Source organism: Athene noctua, chromosome 1 (genome assembly GCF_965140245.1).
Source record: "Athene noctua chromosome 1, bAthNoc1.hap1.1, whole genome shotgun sequence".
NCBI classification, from domain to species: domain Eukaryota; kingdom Metazoa; phylum Chordata; class Aves; order Strigiformes; family Strigidae; genus Athene; species Athene noctua.
This window is the reverse complement of record NC_134037.1, coordinates 144,991,282-145,015,445: the sequence shown is the minus strand read 5'-3', so window position 1 is coordinate 145,015,445 and position 24,164 is coordinate 144,991,282. Positions and strand designations below refer to the sequence as shown.

The window sequence follows — 24,164 nt, the reverse complement described above, 5'->3', positions numbered from 1 at the left end:
GGAAAAATTGCTTATGAAATAAAAGAATGAAGGTATGCATGGGAAGAGGACAGCAATCTCCATGCATGTAAGCAGCTGCTTTAAAGTGGAGATCGATCACCTGGCTATGGGCAGTGGTGATAGGACACGGAGCAATCGGCTTAGCTTGCAAGTGTACGTCCTGGAGGAGGGAGGTTAAACATGACACTAGATAAATACTATATCTAAAACTGTTTACCTCAGGGACAGTAACACCCATTACTTTCACAGGAGTTAAGAAGAGGGCAGGGAAGCATATCCGACAAGGCAATACACCTCTGGCTGAACTACAGACAATTTTCTCTTGAGGAACTCTCGCATTATATTAATATTTACTTATGAACACTGCACTATATTGAGCACTAAAACTGCTTTCTCCTACTAATGTTTCTTTATATTAACCATGAGGGATCTCTGCAGACAGTTTTCTAAAGTGATGCATATATTGCATATTTCTAACAACATGCCAAAGCTCATCAGAGGTCAAAGAAAGCACTGAAAGGTCAAGTAAAGAATAGAGTCTTTATCCCTGGTAAATTATGAAGGTATGATTGATAAACATATATCTATAAATGTATGTGTATATAAAGTGTCTATAATGTGTAAGAAAACAGCTAGGATTTCTTTACTCATTTTGTCATGTTATTTTATTTTAATCATGAAGAAGATAGCATGGGAACTACCACAATAATTGATTGCTCCTGTCAGTGATCAGGAATGAAGGAAGCCCTACAAAATGCACATTAAGATTTTGCTGATATGCTGATATGTTCTGCTCTAATCTGGTTTGTACAGTGAAGAAGAGGCATCACTGCAAATTACACTTGACTAAGGTACTGAATATTAATGCCACTTTTTCTGGAGTTAATAAAATCTACTTGCAATAAGATTAAAGTGAACAACCAGACATCCCAGGGTAATATCTACATACACAAAGCTAAATGTGTGACTTCAAGGTTTCCACAATAAAACAGAAGTGCTATTCAAGTGAGAACAAGAGGTGCAGCAAAGCTGTATTTAGAAGGCACTGTGGCTTTTCTAAGGCTCTAAGCCAACGGCATAGCTTCCAGGTAGGATGAAATCCAGAAAAGAAACAAGTAACAGTCTACACTATGGGCAGTCCCCCATCTCCTAAAAGCTTCTCTATCTCAGAATGAAAGTGAGAGGTAAGTCTCCTCTTTGATATTGTTAAATCTCCAAAAGATGAGTACCACTCTGTATATATGATATAAGAAGGAGAAAGTACAGTAAATGAGATTTCTTTTTTTGCTTTACTCGTTTTTACTCAGTTAGGGTACAACACCAGGTATAATACACCCTTGAAGAACAGTGTGCTCCAATCAGACATATGTCACATCATTCTAGAACACACAAAAAAAGATTAAAAAATAAATAAATTATTGCTGGGTAGGATTTTTTTGACTGGGTGGGAGTTAAATCAGCAACATAACAAAACATGCTCAAAGCACAGATGAAGTCTTATATTATTGTGTGCCAAACTAACTCAGGCCTTTATTGTGGTATTCACTCCTTTACACACCCAGCAGAAAGAAACTGAGCCATGAATTTTGCAAACTTTAAGAAAAATAATCTACCAACAGAAACCATATTTTTTGCCTTCTAACTTCTCTGAGACATGAATTAAAAAACAGCTGTGATGAGTCTACAGTTTATTGAGCATCTCTGGGCATGCAAGACTGGATGGCCTCTGCAAAACAGAGTATAAGCCTCAGGGACTCCCTCAGATTTCAGTCTAACTTTGTCACAACCAACAAGAATATTAAAAGCATAAACACACACAGAAACTCACCCTTGTTGTGTAAGCAGCTTCTGGGTCATCTTCCAGTACACGAGAGAGACCAAAATCTGAGACTTTGCATACCAAGTTACTATTGATGAGGATATTACGAGCAGCTAGATCTCGATGGACATAACCCATGTCTGACAAATACTTCATACCAGATGCGATCCCTCGAAGCATGCCTACTAGCTGGATGACTGTGAACTGGGCATCGTGTTTCTGGAAAATATTAGAAATGTTTTTTTCAGAGAATGAAATGTCATTTCAGAGATTGTTCATGTTCCTCCTTGCACATAATTTTTGATAAAGACCCTGGAAGCTCCTCAAATAAAGAGCTCTTGAGTCAGGGGTCATAATTTAAATGCCACGCATGGAACTACTTTGCTCTGTGGAGGATAATCTCCCAGTCAGCTGAGGGAAGGGGACAGATTTTCAATTCAGATAAAAATTATTTTTTCCCATTCTTGCTGTCATCAGAATTTTAATTTCCTAGATGGGACCTGTGTGAAAGCGGCACATAAATTTAAGTTGTGTGTGCTCATGAGACCGGAGTGTCAGGACATTAGGGAAACAGATGTCCAACTTCCCTGAAAGAGCACAGGAATTTTTAGTGAAAATCCCAGCCTTACCCAATGGACTAATGAAAGTTTTCTATTACACACACATTTTTTAACAAAAGCAAATGCTGATCTGTTTCAGTGGCTTTCAGATTCTATTAAATATAAACTCCTTCCTCAAAATTTTTAACTTCAGGAACACAAAACCCACTTAAACACACTGTGACTTAGCCTAGAAACCAATAGCTGCATATATTTCTAATTGTCTACTTCTGGACACATGTTTTAAATCTCCCAGCTCTTATTAATGCTGTTTATTAACATCTAGCTTTGATATTGATATATGGATACATAGATGACAGGACAACAGTACAACCCAGAGCAGCTCTCAAATGAATCCCTCAGTGCTGTAAATGTATCATCATGGGCAGCTCTCCAGCTCTTCCTGCTGCTTCTTCCAGAATTTTATTAAATACATGGGAGCTGGCTCTGCCATGTGGTGTGAGCTCACACAAATCAGTCCGCAAGACTGACTGCATTCATTTCATTTGTGATTAATATTCTTAGGGGCAATATTAGCACTGTAAACATCAGACAAATATATGGCACAACAGATGCTTAAAGAGCCTCTCAGAATTCCCTTTCACAAAGAAATTAATTATTATAAAAGACTCTTAGCAGTTCCCTGTTATGAAGCCTTCTTTAACTAGAGCCAACACAAGAGGATCTATATAGACCCTGAAAAAGATTTAGCTAGAAATTAGAAGAAGGTTTCTAACCATGAAAGGAAGGAAATGCTCAGACAGCCTTTCAATGGCAATGGGGAAAGCAAACTGGTTTTAAAAGGCATTTATAAAAAGGGTTATATGGCCTGAGTTGTCTGTGATATTAATGAGTCACAAGGTTCTTATCTATGTTTCCACACAACAGTAGTAAAAAAAAGAACCAACAAAACCACACTCAAATGAATGAACAATTTGAACAACTGTTTTGTACAGTCAGAAATTATTCCCCTTTCCTCAGAGCTTTCTTCAAGGATTTTCAGCCTAAACAAAATATATATAGTTCAGTACAGATATATTTCATTCAGATATACTGACACATTATTTATATGTATTTTACATGCTCTAGTGAACATCATAATATATATAGTACATACTGAAACTAAGGTTGACAATATATCCCCTTTTGGGGTTAAACGTCTAGTTCAGTGTTATGAATTTGGGGGATAATGTCATTCAGCCATGGCAGAACCAAAGCAGTCTCCCAGCCATGGCTGAGTTTGCCCTAACAAATTAAAATTAAACTAGTGTTTCCCCTCAGAAGGGATTTAATTTCTGCTACACTTCTTGTTTTGCCACAAGTAAATCTTGGTGACACAGGGAGCATTCAAATTTTTTTAGGCTCACTGCCAACTTTGACAGAAAATAAAGATAAATCAACAACCAGTATTAGTGTGTCTAAGGTTGGGGAAAGAAAACAGGCCAATAAAGTTTGCTAGCAAAACATTTCAAACACCCTCAGGCATGGGGTTATTCCCTAAACTTTTCACATTTAGGGAAATGGCTCTTGGTGCAGTACTACTGGTTTACTGATAAAATTCGCACAAATCTGTTCACTTTGGAAATTGCTTAGTAAGACATACAGGCTGCCAACCAATAAGCATAACTGCATTACAGTAGGAATTCAGCCTTCAGAAAAACAATTTCCATTTTTGTGTGTCAAAACGTTCTTATGGTTTGGTTTTTTATTGATGTGACATACTAATAAAACAAAAATGTTCTCATTTTGGAATAACACTTACTGCAAGCAGTCAAAATGGACAAGCAGATACCTACCTGGCTTTCTGAGCACATCACAATGCACACAAAACCAAACGGAGATAATGAAATATCAAGCAACACGAGCTGATGATGAATCAGAATACAGTGGCAGCAAGTTCATAACAAATTCAGAACAAGAGCCAGTTCTGCAACACGTAGTTCTCTCTTGCACTTACCCGTAGGAAGCTGTCCAAGGAACCATTTTCCATATATTCAGTAACAATCATAACTGGTTTACCTGCAAATACATTACAGGGGTCAGGCATTTAAAATGAATACATAACGATCAGTAAAAACAGGCATTTCAGAAATGTGCCCAAATCTCCCAAATCCCAAGGATAATTTTACATTTAAAAAAAAAGCCAAAGATGCATGGGCAAAACCAGCTCTGTCCACAACATAACTGTGATTTCACTGACATCAACAGAAACACAGTCATTTCAGCATAAGCCGATACACACGTCCTATGAGGAGCGGCTGAGGGAACTGGGGGTGTTTAGTCTGGAGAAGAGGAGGCTGAGGGGAGACCTCATCGCCCTCTACAGCTACCTGAAAGGAAGCTGCAGAGAGCTGGGGATGAGTCTCTTCAGCCTAGTAGAAAGTGACAGGACAAGAGGGAATGGCCTCAAGTTGCGCCAGGGAAAGTTCAGACTAGATATTAGGAAGTATTTCTTTCCAGAGAGGGTTGTTAGGCGTTGGAATGGGCTGCCCAGGGAGGTGGTGGAGTCCCCATCCCTGGAGGTGTTCAAGAGTAGGGTCGATTTAGAGCTTAAGGATATGCTGTAGGTGGGAACTGTGCTAGGCGAACGGTTGGACTAGATAATCTCCAGGGTCCTTTCCAACCTTGACGATTCTGTGATTCTGTGAATTTTTAGCAGCTCAGCTCCCAAGAAACAAAGTGAAGCATCCTGCATTTTCAGTATACAGTGTCTCATCCATGACCATTGAATACAATCCTTCACAGAACTGCTAAATTTATGCAATGAGGTAGGTGTATTCTGCTATGCATTTGCCCTCAGTTTCCCTCTGGAAGGCAACTGGGCACTTGCTGTGGCGGGAGTTGCAGTTTCTCTCCAAAGGTGCCCTGGTCTGCACAAGGAAGGTGCAAGGACTGTGGAGCAGGGCTCTACCGCATGGGCACGGTCACTGTGTTCCTAGAGTTACTACAATAAGGGAGAGATTAAACAGCGTACACGGAAGTAATAGCAAAACCCCTCTTCCTCAGGAGGTTATTTACAATGCATTTAAATAGTAGAGCTTCAGTATTTTCCTAGCATAAGCTGAAGAAAATGTTGGGGTGATGATAAAGATAGAAGGGAGAGTGCAGTATAAAAGTAATACAGGGCATTGGAAAGAAAAGCAGAGCTGTAACACAGCCACCTTCCACTTCTGGGAGTCAGCCCTCTTTCCGGGCAGTCCTGACTCCCTCTGCAGCAGGATCACCAATAACATGAACCTCCCTCCTGCCAAGCACAACCTAGCTGGGGGCCAAACACCCTACAGCCACGGGGCAGAGGCATGTTCTAAAGAAACAGCCCTGCATCCTTCAAAAGCCTCTAATATTTTTCAAAACTTGCTTGTGCAGATTCAGACCAGTTTGTGAAATCATTCTTTCTACCCTAAGGTATTTTGTAACATAACCAAGATTTTATACGCAACTCTGACATGTGGGAGAGGAATGAATGCAAAAATTAATGTGATTACGGTAAAGTTTCCAGAGAAAGGTCATTGCCCTGCTAATATTTTACCATCGTATGGATTTTATTATTTCACAATATTTTCTAAAGCTTTGTTTATTTTCTCTTTGTGGCAGAGAGAAAGGTGGGTAAGAGCATGGAGTTATTTAAGGAGATGAATTAGTATTTCACATAGAACACAGGAAGGCATCTGACCATAAAAGAATGACAAATGCCTGAATATTGTCTAGCAGGCATGGTGGTATCTTAGCTTTTAAAATTGAACAGCATGAGGCTTGAAGGAGCTACCAAGTAAAATTAAAAGCAAGAAAGCCATTAAAAAAAGGAAAGTAAATGGTAACAATTCCTTTTTAGTTTGTTTTTCAGAAAATACAACTTTGACCAAACAGAAATTCTTAGAATAGAATTATTAATTTCAAAGAATGAGTTTAATGTAATGAGAAGAAAATCCTCTGTCCTGTTTGCATGGATTAATGGGTAAAAATATCTTCTCTCTGCTGTGCAAATGATGTGTTATACTGTGGGAGTCACTAATGGGTAATCGACTCTGTCGTTCATTAACTAATAGGAACAAACACTTTATCCAAAACATTAATCTTGAATTATGTAGGATATGGTACAGATAAGAGACATAACAATGTAAAATCTCAAAAAAAAAAAAAAAATTTTTGCTTTTGCTTACTCACTCTTGTAAGCAAGAAATAGGCAGTGCAGAGAAAAGTACCTAACTTACACTGTGTGTATAACAATAAGCCAAAGGCATTTCTGGTAACACACAGGAAATGCTGCTGGATCTTTCAAGTAAAAGGTAGCACACCGATGGGGCTACCCAAGTCTTTCTGTGCCAAATCCAACACTTTGAAACCAGGATACAGCTTCCTGGTTTCTGTACAAATTCAGTCAATTTTATGACACATCAGAAGACTGAAATTAGAGTAAGAAGATAGGTCTTTCAAATTGTTAAGACAGCATCTTCTTGCCTTGCTCACCCATAGTCAGAAAGCCCCAAGTGCAGGGTTTCATGCTCATTCAGTTGGAAACGTGTCCATAATAAGAAGCATATGCTCTGAAGCAAAACGGTGCACTTTTAAAAGAACATTCTGCATTCATTTATCAAAGCACAGCCGTTTATACATGATAACAACTTGTGTCAACAGTGTTGTTGAAATTTATTATACTAACAGTCTACAAATTGCTGTAAATTATTAGTAAACTAAGCAGAACATGCGCGCTGTTTATTAAGACTCCTGCCTACAGCGTGCCCAGGAGACTGGTGTAGCGGCAGGAAAATGTAGAACAGAAACCCATGTGAAGCAGGGGAACAACTCTACATTGGAGCAAAGCACTGAAGTCTTATCTGGTGGGTGCACCTCCTTCATACTGCTGGTGGGGTGTCCCACTGGCGAACCAGAGCCACCCCAGCTTAAGAACTTCTCATATTAAACAGCCCTGTTATAGGGATCACAACAATTACAGTTATTACGAGTTCTGTCAGAAGATCTGCTTAGTATGAAAAGCTACATGATTGCTAAGGGCCACCTGTCAAAAAGAATTTGGTTAATGAAGAAAAGGTCCTATCGCCTGTTTATCATGCATTACCTGTACTGAGCGTGATCCTGCAAATACTCCACAGACTCTCTAGTGACTGTACATAAACTAACGCTTTTGAGTGGGATTTAATAGCTATCATTGAAAAACGTGAGCACTTGCTAATTTGTTATTAGAGTATATTGGTTTGGTTTTAAAAAAAAACCAAACCCCACAACCTTCATGTCCCCCTTCATGTCGTGTCACCCTACAGAATGCTAAAGAAAATAAATTATTATCTTTACTTGCATTTATGCCATGTGATTTTATCTAGTAAAACTGATATAAATAATTCTGGAGCAGTTTGCTCAACTCCTGTATTCAAGCTATCTGGAGAGGGTGTTGTATCCCTGAGGCTTTTATTGACTTCAGCTGGGAATATTCAGGGCTTACTCTCTCATACTTAAATGTGATAGGCAGCTGGCACCCCCCCACCCCCCCAAAATAGACAGCAGTCTGCTGTGAATACAGCTGAGTAGCAAACTTACTAATAGTCACTTATACAGAATACAGACAGAATTAGTAATGCACATTCAAAAGCAATGCACTAATTCCTGCATGCACAGCAATTAAATTATTTTCTCAAGTGCCACAGGAATACAAAATGTAACAAAATAGATTTTAGCTCAGCTGCATACAGACTGATGCTGGCGTTTCAAGCCATTTTGGGACTGCAAATCTTATTCTGACTGTACAAAGCGTGTGTCATTAAAAAGCAGGAGATCACTTGGATTTATACAGGCAGACCTGGCAGTCCTTTCCTAATGGGATTGTGAGACCTAAACTGAAGAATAACTTCTTTGTTATTTAAATCAGGAAAACAGACTTTCATGAATCACACCTAGAGAAAGCATTATTATTGTAATTATGCCTCTTCATAACATATAGGGTTTTACATACTTTTCACTAGTTATTTTTAGACACATTCTTGTGGGTTTTTTATATCATATAATTTGTTGCAGTAAGCTATGAAATTCTTTCATACCCATCAATGTTTATGAAACCTTGAATCACACAATTTTTAAAAAAGATTCCTTAAAAACCAATAAAACCATCTACTTAAGAACAAAGTATTTGGTATACTTCTACCCAGTTAAACTGGAAATGTGCTCAGCACATTACAAGCAATTCACTGAAATGGCAAGGAGCTGCTTTGCCAGCAGAGTCTTTTAGGATGAACTAGGAAACATCCTACCAATATTTTCCACTTCTCTGAAAAATCTGAGGGCATTTTTTTAAGAATACTTCATATAAAACCTTATCAATCTCCCACCTAAAAACTACCACAGGTGGATCAATTTGATCATTAAATTTATCACCTTATGCTGTAATTTAAATTTAGAAAGTGTAGCTGAAGTCTCTGAATTTATGTCTCACAGAACAAGCCAGTTTTGGTACTTCAGGCAACCTCTCTCTTCTACTACCAACTGTTTCTGTCTTTCCACTTCAAGGTAGAGGACAATCGGCAGCACAAGCAACAAGAGCCAGAACTTGCCTACCTGAATCACAGAATCATCTAGGATGGAAGGGACCTTGAAGATCATCTAGTCCAACTGTTAACCTAACAATGACAGTTCCCAACTACAACATGTCCTTAAGAGCTAAGTCAACCCAACTCTTAAACTCCTCCAGGGATGGGGACTCCACCACCTCCATGGGCAGCCCATTCCAACACCTAACAACCCCTTCTGGAAAGAAATAGTTCCTGACATCTAGTCTAAACCTTCCCTGGTGCAACTTGAGGCCATCACCTCTTGTTCTATCGCATGTTACTTGGTTAAAGAGACTCATCCCCAGCTCTCTGCAACCTCCTTTCAGGTAGCTGTAGAGGGCAATGAGGTCTCCCCTCAGCCTCCTCTTCTCCAGGCATGAGGCAGCATCACAAGCACCAAATCTCACCAGATGCTCATAAGGAGCAGAGCATGCTGAATTCGGGTAGCTTCAAGGAGACTACCATGGTTGCCATGGGAAAGCTGGGTAGAAGCTCTAAGACTGACCCCACCATTCAGGAATGCCTGTTGCAACCTGCTGTTATCTTAGTGAAAGTGGAGCTGGCGAGTGTTCTAGAAATATGTTACTTTTCCAGGAAAGTACCATATGCAGATGGAGATTTCAATTGCTTTTTTTGTCTTAAAAAGAGAAGGTGATTTGTTATCATAAACATAGACACCCCCCCCCCAAACCTATAACAAAACCAGCCAAAAGCAGATTTGGAAAATGTCTATTAGTAAACATATATATCTTATCAAAGAAATAAAATCAGTTTTACTATTGACAGCTTAAAGCCCCGAGATTTTTTTTGAGATATTTACTAAGAGGTATAAATTCTGGAGGATCAGGACCTTTAAAATGCCTCATATCGGTACATACTGAACATCACATGGAGTATTTTCCCTGCATGAACACCATGCAGGAAAAAGTTTGGACTCATTTGTTACTTTACTAGTATCAGTTGCTGTAGCCAGGTAGGTTGTTCATTAATTTGTGCTAATGATAAAATCTAATGATTAGGTTGAAAGCAGAACATACTGCTTCAGTGCAATTAGGAAACCTTAGGATATCAGACTCTATGACTCCTAAAAGACTATCAGCAAGTGCCTCTTGGCCACTTTGTAACAGTTTGTAGCTCTGGCATTTATTAACCCTGCCAGTTTGTTACTGAGATGCAGTATTCTTCAGAAATGCTCCTTTTTCTCCATGTTCTCAGTATTTTTTTCAAGCAGACTATATTTATTCCCCAATTCTTCCCAGCTCATCAACCCAGACTACCATTTCCAAGTTCTCATCAGCCTGAGCGCAGCAAGACGTGAAGGTCCTGCAGCTGCGCTGCGGGCAACTGCCTCTGACATTCTTCTGCGTTGGATCCATCAGCGTGGGTTTAGCTGGTGCTTTCACACGGGTAATTTTTTTCCTGCTTTTGAGAAAATACAATATACCATGCAAAAGCCAAGCTATGTGTTTCTGCTGTTACCTCTTTTGAAGTATATTTGGTACATACTAACAGGGTTATAGCATAAACATTTCTGGAAGGGTTTGCAGAGCATAAACATGGATGATTCAGTTTTTCATTTGCGTTTGCTCTTCCTTGAAAGATCAGCGAATCACAGAATACTTTAAGTTGCAAGGGAGCTCCAGCAACACTTCCCATGCAAAACAGATGCCCCAGTCATATCTTACTTTTAGTGACGACTCCCTCTAATCGAATGATATTAGGGTGGTCAAACTGTCCCATGATGCTTGCTTCTCCCAGGAAGTCCCTTCTCTGTTTTTCTGTGTAGCCAACTTTCAGGGTTTTGATAGCCACTGAAATTTCCTTTTTAGAAGGCAGCTTTAAGCGTCCACTGCACACTTCTCCAAATTCCCCTAAAAAAAGTGGAAAAATTACAAAAGATGAAATGTAGTTATTTCATGGGAATTTAAGAAAGAAGACTTAGTGTTCAGCTAAAGTCCCTGAAGTGTGATGTTTACTGGTGGGTCACCAGACCGGAGCTCCAAAGCACGCCTTCAGACAACTACTTAACATTTCCATGCTTGTGCTCTCCAGCTGACAAACTGGACAATGTCACTTATTTATGCTGCATATCCAGATGACTGCAGAGCAGAGGAATGCATAAATGTCACCAGAAAACTCCCTTTTTGTTTCGGTTGACGCACTGTGAGACAATAGTAGGAGGGCTAACTGATTAATGCCGAAGTATCAGAACAGTCATGCATCCTTGTGAACATTACACTCTTCATTTCTACCAAAGAGATATGGTACAGTTCCCAATTATTTTACTTATTTTAATTAAGGTAGCAAGATGGTTCATAACAAAATAATTTACACAGCTGCTAAGAGAAATCCATACAGATTATCTTTGTTCTATCATTATTCAGAAGGATCTAATCATGCTGATATATACTGTCCCTATGGGACTATGGGACATGATAGTCCACTGTGAATATTGTGCCCACTGTGTGTTGTGTGAGATCCCTAATTAGAAAATGACAGGTATCACTGCATGTTTACTTTTATGCAGCGTGGTTTATCCTTTGCTGTGTAACATCCAAGAAGAGTGCACAGGGAAAATTAACTTAACATTCAAATGAGCAAGTATTAAATATGCTGACAAATTGCTGAAAGAAAATATTTCACTTGAAAATGTCTGTATTTAACTAATGAATACATAAAGCATATAAGGAAATTTCCGCATCCTAAAAAACGTTTGAGCAGCAACTGACTTTTGATTCCAAATCACTCAACTCCCCATCTTAGATTTCATATGATATAATAAACTGCATATACAACATCCTAGTTAAATTACAATAGTAGTTTTTTGGCTCCTTGATTTAATGACAAAATAATTGAAATAATTGAACCAATAAAAATAGAGAATGGATAAAATATAAAAGAAATATGATGGCAAGAATTGCCCTATATGATTATTTATATTTCAACACAAGAAAAATACTTTACTGAACAGAGAAGTAAGGTGTTTTGCATTTTTTTTCTTTCAAGAAACCAGAGGTTGTTGCTGGAGTGCTTTAATACTAATTTTCTATAAATACATGCCTATTCACATTCTTTTATCAAAATACATGAGATCTAAATATAAATAGGCCCTCGTGCCATATTTTGTCAAGTGGTCTTTTATTGAAAGTTTGATTTGGAAACAAACAAACCCTATAAATCTAAAGCTAGATGGCATAATTTTTATGCAAACTGGGAATGCTCATTTTTATTTGTGAGTGAAACATCATGGAAAGAGTGATTATACTGCTTACATGTGAGTTTTTCCCAACTTACTGTGTAATAATCCTAAATACAGTAGGATTACCATGCCTCTAAAGAGCACAGGCTCTTGGAGCTCTTTTGCCCACAATGATTCTTTCTTTATCTCTGCAGCTGGTTGTTTACATTAAGCAACATCTGTGAAAACTAAAAATGACCAAAATCCACAGAAATAAGACATTTTTTAATAGGCAAATTTAAATTGTGTTGCTCTTCATAGATTTAACACTCAGAAATGTGTGATGGATTGACAGTCTTTCACCATTGACTTCAGACAGGATACCACATGGGATATATTTTAGATGTTACATTCAGCCCATTTATCTGCAAATTGAAATTATTCTTTCATCAACTTGCCACCAATATGCCTGGCATTAGAGTCCCTGTCTCATTTGTGGCACTGCGGTTCAGCATTGATAAAAGGAGTAATAACAATGACCAGAATCTTAAAAGTCAGGGCTTTGTGTTCATGTTCAAAGCTCACAAAATTGTTGTTATTTATACACAACAAGGAATGAGAAGAGACACACATGACAATAGTTTTGGCTTATCAAATTATGGTTATAAATAAGATGGACACCAATTTGTTGTTCTGTACCAAAGAGGCAAACTAAAGAATAGTTGCAAATTACAATAAAGGTCAGTTAGATCAGGAAAAAAATTCTAACAGTAAGAACACCTGGACAGTACAAAATATTTTTTAGGGAGACTATAAACTCTTTTATAATATCTTGGAGATTGTAAAGAATAAGCATCTGTCAAGACTGGTACCTAATAAGTCCCGTTTTGGGCAAGGGTGTGGACTTAATGACCTCTTGAGGTCACTTTTCAGATTTATTTTCTAAGGTTCCCCTGTTAGACAGCCAATTTAACCAAAAAACCAACAAATGTGTCACAGGGCAATGACCTTTCTCTATTGATAACCCAGGCTAGATTTGAGTCAACAACACAGAAGTGAATGTCACAATATATCACTAGCTGCTGAGCTGCTTCATCCTCTAGACATGGTACTGTGCTATTAATGTAATAACAAAAAAAAATTAAAACCAGGTTACATCTTTCTATACATATATACAATTAAAACAGCACTTACATTACATCCACTGTTTCTAACATTATTTGTATTTCAGACTGCCAAGACAGGCAGCAGCTCAGAAAATGAATTCTAAAACCCATTACTAGTAACTAATGGGTGTCGAGTTCTGTTCAGACTCTTTAATTAAAAATATTCAACCTCTGCAAGCCAAAATGACTAGTATACTTTACCAAGAGCAAACACTGCTTCAGTTTGAATGCTAACACAGCTCAATACTGTCAGAGCACCACAAAAAGGAAGACCAAAGCACATCCTAAAAACAGAAGGGAAAAAAGTGCTTGAAATAAATCTTGTAACGTCCAGTTTCATATTCCCTTTTCTCTATGTTTTAATGGTCCAAAAAGCTATAACAAGCTAAGCTCTTAAAACTATTGTTCAGTTACTGTCAATGGAGATTATAGCTATGATTTCAGCAAGCAGACCAGAAATCAATCCTTCATTTCTGATCGGAATTGTATATCTGATTTGACTTCTGATTTTTGGGAAGGAAAAGGTTACAGTTAATGTCCATCAACACAGTCCCATTTAGACATGGATGCATAATTTAGAACTTGGATGATTAATGGGATTCCACAAGTGCCTTGAGGCCAGTGGATGCTGCAAGAAACTGAAAGTTGGACCCTTCACAGCAATGAAGCTTACCATTGTCTGTGAATATAAAATGGGTTTACTTTCTTGGAACACTAATTTCATTGGAAAAAGCTTGCTGGGCAGCCCAACTTTTGATTCTTTCATGTACATGGATGCTACATAAATCCATCTGGTCAACGTCCATAGTGACATGCAGTTACACTATATCTCTTTCCTGCAAATCACGATTTTAAGGTCTCAGTAAGAAATGTAGTGGATCTCATCAGATATTGTTTAGGAGACTTGTGTTCGAGTTGTAAGGTAGAAAACCTGGCACTGATTTTAAGAGATGAGGTTGATGGCTTTTCACGTAAAGCCTTTCTGAAGTGTTTATTTTTAATTATGCTACACACATAAACACTGTATAACCTGCCCTGCAGACCGATATGTCTATTTACATGTGGAAAACAAATAGGTATTATTAGGAGGGCTGTTCATGATATAAAGAACTCTCTTCAGGAGATCTTAATTTGTTTTTAAATAGGCTACTTTAGTGCATCAGTGAACAGCATTTGCTGTGCATTTAGGCCCAGGGGACAAGTAAAAGATGCCTCTGTGAAATTATTTACTCCCTTTGCTTTCCTGAGCTTTAAATCATGATTGTACTGTTGTGCACAGAACTCCATCAGAGTTGGAGAGCCACCTAAGCTGAATGTTTCCTAAACCTTGTGAACCTCAGCAACGTTCTACAAGCCCTCACTGAGACACTGCAAATCTTCATGATAAATGCATGGACAGGTAGCCCCTAAATTTTAGAAATACTTTGATCAACAAGATGTTATGCTACAAGTATGTTTAAACTTTGAAAGAATTGCAAACGTTTGCTTTTATGATCAGCAAAGCACATAGTTAAATCTATCTAAAATCAAGAAAATACCTCCTGTAGTATTCTCTTGCTATCCAATTGCATTTAAACTTCTTAAGTGGTTTGCTGAACTGGATCCATAAAAACAAGTGAGTTGTTTTAAAAGAACGAATTACTGTAAAGAAAAATCTGTAAAAGTGGCTTCTGACCTCAATTTTCTTATGCTTAGCTTCCCACTAAAATCCCTTGTGTTTTTCTTGAGGTTCTTTTGGACAAGAATATTTCCTTATTGCATTTAGGTATGTTTTCAAAGCTATGTAAGCTGCCCTCTACTCTCAGAGACTTCTGGCTACAGCTCTGAAAAACTACTTGGAAAAGTACCTCAGAATATCAAGATTACTTGTCTGACTTTAAGGTCTCATTACTTATGTCACACTTCAATGCAGTTAAATGAATCCCTTCTTCTCAAATCACTGTCTTTTTATAATTTCATTCACACTTGCACTTGTAAAGGAGAAGGGCAGGAAAACACCAAGTCATTCAGTCAAGTAAGTCACTGACTCAAGTAAGAGACAGGAAATGCCTTCCTGCTTTTGGGGAGGGAAGAAGTGTTCCTGCAGAAGCAGCCTCCGAGGCACTCTGAATGCAAAAGCTGCCATGTGCTGAACCTGACAGCAGTGTAGTGATGCTATGAATGCATTTTGGAAGCACCCGGCACTCTACAGCTTGATTTTCATCTGTTCTTCCCTGCCTGGCTCTTTCTGTTGGCATCTCTGGCAACTGCTAATAGGAAATGCTAACTGTAATGCCATATGCTACGTGAATTTGAGTCATGGTCTCCAGCAAACGGCTTTATTATATCTTGAGTCCAAGCTTCGATGTAGAGGACCTGCAGGAACATACTGTCACTTTCACTGAAGTGGAGTGGAGCAAAGGCACTTATTTTTAAACCATCTGACTCCTTCAGGACATACCCATTTTTTGAAACTGCTCAGAAAACTCTTCCTCCATTTTCAAGGGCCATATTTCGCAAATTCTGTATAACCTCTCATTCTCATCTGCATTCTGATTAAAAATACGTCAGAACAATGAGCTGTAAAATATGACATATCATTGATTTTTATGAATTTGTTTTCTAGATTCATATACTGCATACAGCCCAAGTTTAGAAAGCTTACATTTGTGAATGAAGGCTCTTGAAAATCTTACAAGGAAACATACTGGTCTTGGACTTAAGCTTTTCAGTAACCCTCTTCTTTATTCTCATATTAATTCTTTATTATGTGCAGTAAGCAGAGCTTTGCTGCCTTGACTGAAGATGATGGAGAACAGTGCACTCTTGTGGGGCAAAATTAAAACCAGCAAGGAACAAAAATTCTACCTTTACAGAAAATAACCTAACTTCATACAGGCAGTGGAGTAGCTGCAGCAAGAGAGGATGAATACTGTTTCTTTTTACTGGGTGATTAAAGAGATGCACTTAGTACAGTAGTCTGGTTCTACAGTTTTTTCAAATAAAAATATTTCACTCTTTACTAGAAGTCTGTCTCTCTCACATCTCATGATTCTAATTCAAATAGTAAATTTAGAGAGAAGCAAAAGATCAATAATAAAAGAACTAGTAATTTTAAATGGATTAAAAATCAATAGTACTCGCAAATACTTTAGTTTAGCAGGAAAGCTAACACTTTGTGATCTTCTGACTCGACAAGAAAATCTGCCACTTGAAGGAGCAAGCACACATCCTAGCAGGAACGACATGCTGCATTGCAACATGGACAACTCAGTGTGATGAGACTTTATGTAACCTGGCTCCTCTGCTACAAAATCTGCTCATTTCGACAGTTTGTTTTCTGTAAACCCAACAATCTATGGCGTCTGTATGGCTCAATCAGTTATCAGACAGACAACCCTTTCCTCCTAAATCAATAATTCAAATCCAAAGCAGTGACCAAAATCAATCCAATGACCAAAGGTCATTGCAGCCTGATGGATGTGTGGTGACTGGTATGAAATGAGTTTGTGGTTTCACTCAAGGCATAAGAGTTAACCGTCCTTTTAAGGGAAAAAAAAGAAAACATCTTCACAGTTGATACCATTTACTTGCTGACAGAGTTTAAAGAGAAACATATAAGTGAGGCTGAACTCTCTCTTCACTCGCAACAGTGCTGTGTCCCAGTGTGGGCTGACAGGTGTCCTTTGAAAAACTTCTTGCTATCTGCTTTCTTTAGGGGGAAAAAAAAAATACAACTCTGTGCCCTTAACTTTTCATATGCACTGAAGTCAGCTGTAAATATGACCTACTAATTTGAATACTGTAGAATGTTCTCTTTCCAGTCACAAATATAAACCCAAAGATTTAAAACAATATGCACAGCAAAAGGCTATCTTTAGTTCATTATATCTGATGGTCATTACCTGCTCCAACTACTTTATCAATGGATATATTAGAAGCATCTAGTTCCTTGGCAAATTCATGCACCGCTTGATTGGGATCCTCATATGTATGTGGATCTACGTAAGTTCTCAGGCCTGGGAGTTTTACTGTGTAAAAACAAATTCAGAGAAAAAATGTTACTTAGACTTAAAAAAAGAAAGCTCATGAGACAATAGAAATCAAAACAATAGAAGAAAAGGTATACTGCTTTTTCAAATCAAACTGCTTTTGATGGGTCTTCAGGAATCTTACTATACAGTGAAAACAGAGACACTAATGTAGTTGTTGCACAGAAGTCTGAAAATCGATTTTAAATATATCTGCACTTGCCATATTGAACTGCTTTTCAAATATAAAAACTACCCACCCCTTCCAGCTTGCTGCGTTTAGATGCTGCCTTATACTGTCCCTTTGAAGGTAACAACAAAGAGGCAAGGAGCAAAATGTGTGATGATACAGTCAACTGGAAAAGTTCTTAGGAAGATATTAAGGAGAGCACATTAACTCAGACTTCTTTCTGAGTTCTCCAACGAGATGCAAAAGAAAAGAAAATTATACATGAACAAATGCACCTCTGCCTCAATCCCTCTGCTAGTACATACAAGGATGTCAGCCAGTTGTTCTTATTAAAGTCTTGTTCTAATGCTCAGTTATCCTAACACCCATGTAATTATATTGTCCCTCTCTACAGTTTCCTGGCCAGGGATTTTTCTGTTTGTTCGGGTTAAGCACTAGTTCAAATGACTGAATGATTTTAAGGGTACTTAAAAGCTCTTCACATCTCATCCTCCAGCAGGACTGGCGATGGGAAGAACATATTATCATTCCCAAAATTTCTCTGCAGCCAAGACACTGAAGGCAAAGCAGAGCCTCATTTCCCCACCCTGGCTCAAGGCCCTGATTGTGCTTGTACCCAGTACCTTGTCTGCCTGCCTCTGTATTCATTTTAGAACACAAAGATGTTTGGTTAACAAAAAGTGAAATAACCATTACATCCAGCTTGAAGTTGTCTGCCTCTGACACAAAACCTGCCTTCCTGGACATGTATTCTAGCTTTTCCTAACTGTACCAGTTGGTCTTGTAAAAGATATTAACTCCTCCTACAAACACTGCCCGAACCCACTCAAGAATATCCTTTCCAGCTTGGCATTATTATACTGCATCAATTTGTTGACTGCTCGAATAGTTAAACCTTTTTTTGTTGGGGTTACACAGATGGGAAAAAATACCTTTGTACCATTAGTTAGAGCACACCATTGTTTTGTCAAAAAATCCCAAGTGTACATAAAAGAAAATAATCAATTTTATGGAGATTTATTGGCTTCAGAATTGACAAAGAAATGATAAAACTGAGTTCCCAAGCTAATTGCCTAGAAAACAATGCAAACTAAGAGCCATGCTCTTAATACAAGGGCTGCGTGTGCGTGGCATTAAATGCCGACCGTGTTTCCTTCAAGAGCTTGATGATTACAGAATTACTTGCAAGTAAACCAAAAAGTAATTGGCTGTATATTGCTGTTGGTTAAAAATCTTGTAAATGCTCCTTTCCGTCCATGCTGAATGTACATTACAGGCTCCCTCATACCCCCTATAAAAATAACAACAATTAAAAGCTTCTGCACTGTGGGGTTTTTGGCTGCAGATTTTTAATGTTGACTCCAGAGGTTCCCAAGATCAGGTGATGGTGACTGCAAGGAGAATAATCCCTTCACACCAATAATTAAGGGCAGCCTGTATAGTAACAGGGTTCTATGATGAAAAACAGATAATAAACACATGCACATGTGTTAAGCTGTACTACTTTACAGCTCATTCTGTGCAAACATAATAATTTACATTTTCATTTTAACAGCATGAATTGCCCTAAAGGTAGCAAAAAATAAAAAGGGCCTAGCCAAAGAAGGCAAAGGGAGAGGATCTGAAGAGGTGAAACATTTTTGTTCCTTTGAAGTAATATTATAGGATTTATAATAAGGCTGCAGGGAATAGTTCATGGCTGCAGCCTTTTTTTTAAAGTAATTCAGAATAAACTGACTGAAATAAACCAGCTGCTGTATTTAAGATGCTGAAAGTTTACGACAGCCATGGAAGTTACTTCATCCTTTTTCAGTTCATAGGAACAATTTTCTTCTTCTTTGAGAAAGACTGTGATTTAGTAGAATAAAGTTCCCACAGGCACAAATGTACATACATACAAATCCTAACAGATAAGTACCTGCAAAATCGAGAAATAATTTTCAAGTATTTCTAACAGAAATACCAGATCCATGATCAGCTCTGTTCTTACTACACAGTGAATCCAGCAAGGCACTACTCAGAAAACAGTACATAAATATCTAAAGCCAAATTAAAAGCAGTTTAATCCACAGGAATTTAACAGCACTGACATGTTTAAGAATAGTGATTGCAACTTTCTATTGTGTGGGAGTAAGGAGAGGAAATTCTGACCTGTTATTTGTCTGTGACACTTTTTTTACTGGCTGCTTTTATTTTATAACCTCATTAAATTTGGATGATGGAGCATTAATTCTATGGGCCACATGTAACTGTATAGATTTTTTTGAGACTAGCTGGTTAGGGGTTGTTGGGCTGCACGAAGCAAACCCACTGTTTCAGCATGTGTATCCCCTGACAGTGCAGGGAAAGGAGCACATGTGTTGTAGATATGCATGCTCATGGCTCTCTGGAGATAAGGAAGGGCTCCAAATTTAAAATAATAATAATATGAACAGCCAGAGAACAGTCACTCCATTGTCACGGGGATTAGGAAGCAGTTCTAATTTCCATCTACTGCAGGTAAATCCCTCATTAAAATGTTAATTCGATTATATTTGGTGGGAAGGCATCTGATTATGGTACCAACAGCTCTTTTCTTGCATATGGTACAGCGCCACTGTTGTGTGCAAAACACCATACACATTAACCTTACAACATGCTAAGCAATAGAAATATATGGTCCAACATGGTTTATATGGTGTAGCAGGATATTCATCTGGAACAGTTTCAAAGACAAACTACTGCTTCTTATCAAAAATATGTTTATTAGACCCCAAGAATTCTGTGGGTGAAAAAAGGAATTTCCAGTCTTAGTATTTATGAAGAGCATTATCTTCACTCTGTAGTAATGAAAAAAATCCAAAATGCAATGATAAAAACCCAAGAAACTCATGCCTATTCCTGATCAGGAATGTTAAACTATCACCTGCCTCTCACCTCAGCTTCTCCTGCTCCAAAACGAAATTATTTCTATTTAAAAGAGGGTATGGATAGAGCTGTGACTGTGATCTAGTTTTCACAATCCACAGCTCCTCTGATGTGGAAAAGTGCTGCAGGGTGCACATTGCAGAGAGAATTCAGGATCAGAGAGGAGCTGACATACTGTAGGTCAACATTGCCTCCAGCCATGGACCACAGCAAGCTACTTCCTGGTAGCCAGGACACATGCCAGGGGCATAGAAAACCAACACTTCTTCCCCTGAGTGTCTCCTGGATGGGACAGTGCTCCATGCTGTTCCTTTCACAGGGCACAGCTGAAGGACCCAGAGTAGCCATGAAAAAGTGCCATTTATCCTTATTAAAAATAGGTACACAAACATCAGAAATAGATAGGCTTCAGGTCTGGCTTATGAACATGTTTCAAAAGTAACCCAGATTCCTCAGGATGAGCAAAATCTCACATCCTTAACCATATACAATTTTTGTGATACAAAGATAACATAAGTCAATAGCAAGGCTCGCTTCTTAGTCCTGGATGAGACCCAATGAAAGCACAGACATACTTGTTCTTGCAAGTGGGGAATCAGGACTTGAACAAAACTTGTTGCAAATAGAGCTGGATTTAAAAATCCTATTAATTTGTGAGAAACTTGTTTAGCAGTTATTCTTAATTTAAGAAATTACTCCAAATCACTCTTCAGCCTATGCTTAGAATAACTCCAAACTAAATTATTAGTGGGTCAACTTTGACAAGCAAGCAATTTTCATTTCCTTCAGTAGTCATCAAGACAGGTTTTATTGATTTTACATTTTGATTTGGGAAAAAAAATGTCATGTCTTAGACTTTATACAGCTGATAATGAGGAAGCTGAAGTTATACTCTGCATTTCAGTAGTGCACAGTGGAATCAATATCATATTGCCAACCACATGCATTGTTTGAACATAGAGAGTGATGTTTTGCTCATTACTAACCTGAACCCAGATGAAAGAGTTTAAAACAAAGAATAATTGTTTGGGGAAAATCTCCTTAGCCACAAGAGAAGAGATAATTCTCTTCCCAATTTCACCTTGGTTTAAGTGAGGTAGACTTCTTTTTTTTTTTAAATTGAAAAATACCAGTTATCTAGGGGATGAATTCAACAGATCTGGAAGCATTAAAGGCTTCAGTAACTTACAGTGGCCATTCCCAAAATGTAGTCTTTTCTCATCAGTGCCATGTTTAGACTTCTTGTATCCACAGAATCTACAAGCAACAGGGAAAAAAAAATTAATATAGAGAATTTTATATGTTAACTGCAGGTGGAAACAGAATAAAATGTTTTCCCTCTACAATTAAATGCCTGTTTGAAAGTTTAATGATATTTACATTCTCTGTGCCCTATAGAGGCATGTTATATTCTCAGGGAATTTGAGGAAATTGGCTAATGAGAAGATTTGTTGATTTTTGACCCCTACAGTTTAATTTTACAATTGCCTAAGAATGTGTTTATAGCATTTTTTAACAACTGCTGCATGATTGGGGCTGCTAAAGTTAGCGGGCTCATTACCGAGCATCAAGAGGTATTTGGAGCTCCTGGGCAGCAGACAAAGGAGAAGGTGCAAACCAGCCATGCTACTGCCCAACGACACCCAATTTGCCATGCTCATCAAGAGCCCTTGGGGAAATGGGAGTGGGAGTAAATGTGCAAACCAGATGATAAACTGACCTCCCAATCAAGACGTACACCACAACTGTGAGGAGAATAATGGCTACTGCCGCTGAAATGGCAATCATTACGACCTGGCTATTCTCACTGGAAATGGAGAATGCTGGAAAGTTAACACAAAAATATATAAATAACCCCCCACATACAAAACACTGATTACATCACAATTTACACTCATATAGGGAACAGACAGATTAAGTCATCACCATACAGCATTTAGTCTCCTGTCAAATACTTAATCTACTAAGTAATTTTTCATCGAATGAACAAAGACAAGGGAAGAAGACAAAAGACTCTGGCCATCTTTGACAATTTACCAAAGCTGCTCCTGCTACTGCTGATTTTTAGTCTTGCTGATTGTAGTAACTGCTGTTAAACTGATACTTATATATAAACATATATGTAAATACAAACATACATACCATGACATACATATATTTTTTCCTTGTCAAGAAATCCCAGCCAGTCAATAAACATCACCCTTACTTCTCGCTTCTGTATGATGGGAAGTGCTTTAATGAATTAAGCTTCCCAGTTAAGCTTGACAGTATCCCCATGAAGGCTGTGAAAAGCCAGGGCACACAGAAGCAGATAGAAGGACCATCCATGGTTAATCAGTGTCTACAGGAAAAAGAAGGGCTATTTTCTGCCTTATACTGGATGCTTCCCTGTGGTCCCTAGGCACAGAGCTTTGGTGTGCTGCTAGATTGCTATACTATGACAGGACAACTTTAGATTATAGGTGCTATGAACAATCTTTAGCAGACACCTACTGAATTTCACTGAGCATAGCAGAATTAGGCTCCTCAGCACTCTGCTTCAAGTTAGCTGCCCAAACCAAGCTGAAAGCTAGCGTTCCTGGTCCAAACAAATTAGACAGCTTGTGTACGTGACTGCTTGGAGTCATGCCATTCCCCTTGGGAAGAAGCCTCTGCCTATTACACACCTACAACTCCACTCATGTAGTTATGAAAACTTGGCAGTAGGAACAAACATGTGATTTGTTGTCTATCTGTGTAACTTGTATGCTCATTATTAAGATGTGCACCACTGTCTCCTGTCATCTTCCACATTTCTGGACAACTACTTTTTTTTTTTTTTTTTTTTTTTTTTTTTAATTTTACCTTGTAGAGAAAACTCATTAACCTCTAAATTATGAAGTTTGTTATCACTGTAACTGATGCTTTCTCCTTGCTGTACTTGTCTTGAGTTCCAGTTTTATTCAGTATGCCAAAGCACCATGTCACCATAACAAGGATTTGTAAGTATTTTTTTTTTTAAACAAGTAGTTTGTTTGCTTTTCAGAATAAGAGCTGAGGTGGAGGAAGAAGAAGTGGGGATGAAATACATATCTCAAATATACATGGATGCCAACTGAAAGACCATTTGGCTTGATGTTACCTTTCTTCGCTAAAGAATTGTTGCTTTTAGCAGAGCACTTCTACACCATGGGTTCTCAAGCCTTATCACAAGTACCTGAATAAGCCTTATGAGAGTGTATCAGAATTATAGTCTTTAGTTGTGTTATAACTCTGAACAGCAGATATGACTCTTCTGTGAAAGCCTGATCTTCTAAGAAGCAAACAGTATGATTATGGAACATCAATCTACATCAGTAACTGGATATCTAAGCAAAGGCTGAGTTTTTGATGCATTAAGCCACTTTCAGCTTCTAGCAAAAAGGTTCAATTTACTACATGGTACTAAGTGATGAGAAAGCAATATTTAAGACTATGAGCTCTATTAAGAGCCTTTCTGATATAATAAAAGAACTTGTAAAGAAAACCCATAAGGTCATCAGTTAAATAATGGTATTTTCTAGGCATTAGAGAAAAGAAAAAGGAGTGCCTGACCAGTAAATAACTTCCCCAAGGCCACCCAGAAATGTAGTGACAGAGAAGGGACTCCCTGACCAGCTACTCAACTGAATGACCAACCTTCCTGGCCTGTGTATATGAGTTTCATCTCAAGGCTACGTAGGAGACATCAACAATACTCTGTAGTAAGGTGGAGAATTA

General features: G+C 38.2%; 1 protein-coding gene across 1 annotated transcript in view; it reads right to left on the bottom strand.

Moving 5' to 3' along the window:
• Window positions 1–24,164, bottom strand: part of EPHA3 (EPH receptor A3) — a 237,180-nt gene that overhangs the window by 30,885 nt on the left and 182,131 nt on the right. Inside the window, exons 8-13 of the mRNA XM_074900579.1 lie at window positions 22,147–22,249; window positions 21,616–21,683; window positions 17,204–17,329; window positions 10,661–10,846; window positions 4,376–4,437; window positions 1,829–2,038 (exon numbers count right to left, since the gene is read on the bottom strand). Of these exons, the coding sequence (XP_074756680.1) occupies window positions 1,829–2,038; window positions 4,376–4,437; window positions 10,661–10,846; window positions 17,204–17,329; window positions 21,616–21,683; window positions 22,147–22,249 (755 nt within the window). The remainder of the gene's footprint in view (window positions 1–1,828; window positions 2,039–4,375; window positions 4,438–10,660; window positions 10,847–17,203; window positions 17,330–21,615; window positions 21,684–22,146; window positions 22,250–24,164) is intronic.